At 41.8% G+C, this 3,480-nt stretch overlaps 1 protein-coding gene across 1 annotated transcript; it reads right to left on the bottom strand.

Moving 5' to 3' along the window:
• Nucleotides 1-1,197: 1,197 nt before the first annotated feature.
• LOC106320394 lies at nt 1,198-3,085 on the bottom strand (the record flags this gene model as incomplete). The annotated part of the gene is given in 8 exon segments (XM_013758751.1): nt 1,198-1,366; nt 1,438-1,978; nt 2,053-2,135; nt 2,197-2,311; nt 2,378-2,475; nt 2,540-2,578; nt 2,658-2,760; nt 2,940-3,085. Coding segments are annotated over 8 exon segments (1,155 nt in total). The 3' UTR covers nt 1,198-1,304.
• Nucleotides 3,086-3,480: the final 395 nt, after the last annotated feature.

Genomic DNA, 3,480 nt, shown 5'->3' with positions numbered 1-3,480 from the left:
TCAGATTAAAACAATGCCGATGGTAGTGAAAAGGAGAAGTTCATATAGTCCACACTTTATCATCGTCACCAATCATAATAGCCAAAGGGAGCGAAAAATATAGGACTGCAATGTCTGATGTATATGGCTGATGATGATAATAAAGAAAGATCAATGGACAAAGACATTGGTACACATCTGTGTATAGAAGATACACCGGATCTTAGGTTTACGACCTGAGATTATAAATTCATGGTACCATACTTAGTATATTGTCCATAAGTATGTTTAGTCTGTCCGACAAAAGTATAGACAAGTCGACAGCAAAGGTTCACTTCTTGACCTTGCACACACGATGTCAGAAGACATGAGAAAAGACCGGAGAGGTCGAAGTGGTCCAATTACGGTTCAATAATAAACTTGGTCGATTTGTTTACTTCCTACCTGCACGTTCAGGAAGCTCACGCATACGGCCCGGTCCATAACCGGCCCGGTCCATAACCGGCCCGGTCCATAACCGGCCCGGTCCATAACCGGCCCGGTCCATAACCGGCCCGGTCCATAACCGGCCCGGTCCATAACCGGCCCGGTCCATAACCGGCCCGGTCCATAACCGGCCCGGTCCATAACCGGCCCGGTCCATAACCGGCCCGGTCCATAACCGGCCCGGTCCATAACCGGCCCGGTCCATAACCGGCCCGGTCCATAACCGGCCCGGTCCATAACCGGCCCACACCTAGAGAGACATGGCCGAAACCCTAGAAAGAGAGAAGAGAGAGAGGCGGCCGACTAAGGAGAGAGGCAGCCGACTTAGGGTTTCTATTTACTAGTTTTCCTATTTCTTGTTGGTTTATGATTTGTAATCTTTTCATTTATGTATTTTCATTTAAATTCCTTTGTAATCCTTATACAAAGGGATGTATTATTCATTAATAAAATACACAGAATTCCCCATTCTTATACAACAGTTTCTTCTGATGACTTTGGTCATATTAAAACTGTGCTATATTTTATATACCAAATTCAAAACCGGTTAAGTTCAAGTTTTTCTAATATGACTATTTTTATCACCATCGATGGTTGGATGAGAAAAGAGATTGACTGAACGTGTTACGACAAAGACATGTAAGAAATGATCTCTCATACACTGATTTAGTAATAATACTAACAGAGAAACAGTGTGGTTTCTCTGTTATTACCTGGTGCAGTAAGCCCTACTAAACAAATGGTCTAAGTTTATCTATTTGACAGTTCACTTATTGATGGAATAGTACACAAACAATAAACAAAAACCAAGCCAAATAAAGAACAAACAAGATCATTCTTCACAGCATTGACTGATGAGCCAACAACATCCTGGCGCCACTGTAAACCAACTCCGCATCATCTGTATCCAAAAGAGTAAACCGGCTCAGACCCAACCAAAACATAATTCAGACAAGAATTGTTAGTCCATACCAGTAAGAAGATCGAGGTTGAACTCAGGAGGCACATTATCATCTGACTCAACCGCAGCTTTAGCAGAAGCAATGCCAACCGCTAAACTCTGGAACAGATCTAAACCATCGCTCAGCGACGCAACCGTACCGCCTACTAGGCAATCCCCTGCACCAGTAAGCTTCTTGACTTTGGCTGGGACGGTTGGGAAATGCATTGCAAAAAGACTCGAGCCGTGACTCAATCCCGGTTCAGAAAACCGGTTCGGCGAACATATAAGTTGTACCCTTCTGAAAATCTCTCCACTAAACTTCCGGTTTATGTTGAGAGCCTTATTCGGGTTGCCCTTTGAGCACAAGAGAGCTCCATTGGAGCCAAGGGTTACAATAACAACTTTAATACCACTTTCAAGAAGAACCAAAATAGCTGGCCTCAACGCACAGAATACATCTTCTGGTAAAAGCTTGTTGTCTTCTGGTTTAAGGGTTTTGAACATGTTCCTTGCGCAGAGAGTGTTGGCCATCGCTATGAGCTCGTGTTGGTTTGGTGATACTACAGTTACCTATTCAGAAAACAAAACATAAATCCTTTTTTATTTCAAGTTAACATTGACGAGTATGGAGACATAACACTCACATACATGGCGATTGAGGCGATTCTCCGGGACTTTGTGACTGAGACGGGCTCAAACCATACAGGAACATTGAACTCTGCAGCCACTTCAAGAAAAAATCATCGTTAGGAAGAGAGACAATCAAACGGAGGAAGTATAAGAAGTACATTTGCAAGATGCTTCCAAAGCAAGAGTGCTAAGATTTGCATCAATCACAAGGACAGGAGCGGAGCTTATGTTTGGTTCAAACCGCTGGATCCACTCAGGTGTCAGAAACTTCTCCTGCCAGAGGAAACATTGTAAGCGAACGATAAAGTCATAACTGGCTGAGAATGAGAAGATACGTACAACAGCATCCACACGGGCAACGCCAGCAGAAACTTCTCCGTGAATGTCATATACAAGAGATACAATGGGAGTAGTGATGTCTTCACGTCTCAAGATTCCTGGAAAGGTCAAAAGACTTTTCAACTAAATCATGCATCAATCGATTTGCTTATTTAATCTAACCTTCAGTAGAGAGTTTCCAGTCTTTCAATAATACATTGGCTGTGAAAAGAAGCCATGTTAAGCTCTCAGAAGAAACAGTTCAATGAAGAGAAGAAAAGAAGAGAGTGCTCAAACAGACCTGGGCCACCGATCCCCAAAGCACCAATCATGAAGGGTCTTATTCCAAGCTTGTAGATGCATTCAGCTACATTTCTCGCTACACCACCAGGTGTAAACAACACCTTTTACAAAACATAAGAAGCATATATATAAACAACTATAGTCACACACATGAGGTTCGCAAGATCATTGACTTATGATTTGTTTTTCTTCCTTCAGATTCAATCATATGCATGATTGGATATTTGATTGCACACGAGAAATGAATCAAGAGAGACAGAGAGACTTATGAGAACCCAACCTGGCCTGGGACGGTGGTTCCGGAGATTGGTGCGGTTGAAGAAGGCTTTGCGTGAACATCCAGAATCAGAGCACCGACTACGACTGGCGAACCCACATCATCTCCCCCTCCCATTTTCCTCAGATTCTCTCGCTAATTGTTAGTATGGGAAAATTAGTTGATTGGCAACTTTTAATTTTGGATTAGAAATTTGGGCATGTTTTTAGGGAGAGAGAAGAAAAAGTGGACAGCAATGTTTTAAAACCGGACCGGATACCGACTCGGCGTACTCACTGGTTCACTAGTCTGACCGGTTCAACCGGTCGAGCCGGATTTTTTATTTATTATATATATATATAATCATACATATAAATCATCTAATGAATAATATCTATAAATAGTATCAAAAATAGAAATAGAACAATTGAATCTTGAATACATAATGAACTAAATGAATACATGACAAATTAAATTTAAAAAAATCTGTTGAGGAATGATAAAATATCTCAAACTTATGGTATCATTTCATCTTAATGCCTCCACCTCCGCTCTCTTTCCGACA

The sequence above is a fragment of the Brassica oleracea genome, unplaced genomic scaffold (genome assembly GCF_000695525.1).
Source record: "Brassica oleracea var. oleracea cultivar TO1000 unplaced genomic scaffold, BOL UnpScaffold00904, whole genome shotgun sequence".
Classification (NCBI taxonomy): domain Eukaryota; kingdom Viridiplantae; phylum Streptophyta; class Magnoliopsida; order Brassicales; family Brassicaceae; genus Brassica; species Brassica oleracea.
This window is presented reverse-complemented; position numbering and strand designations above follow the sequence as displayed.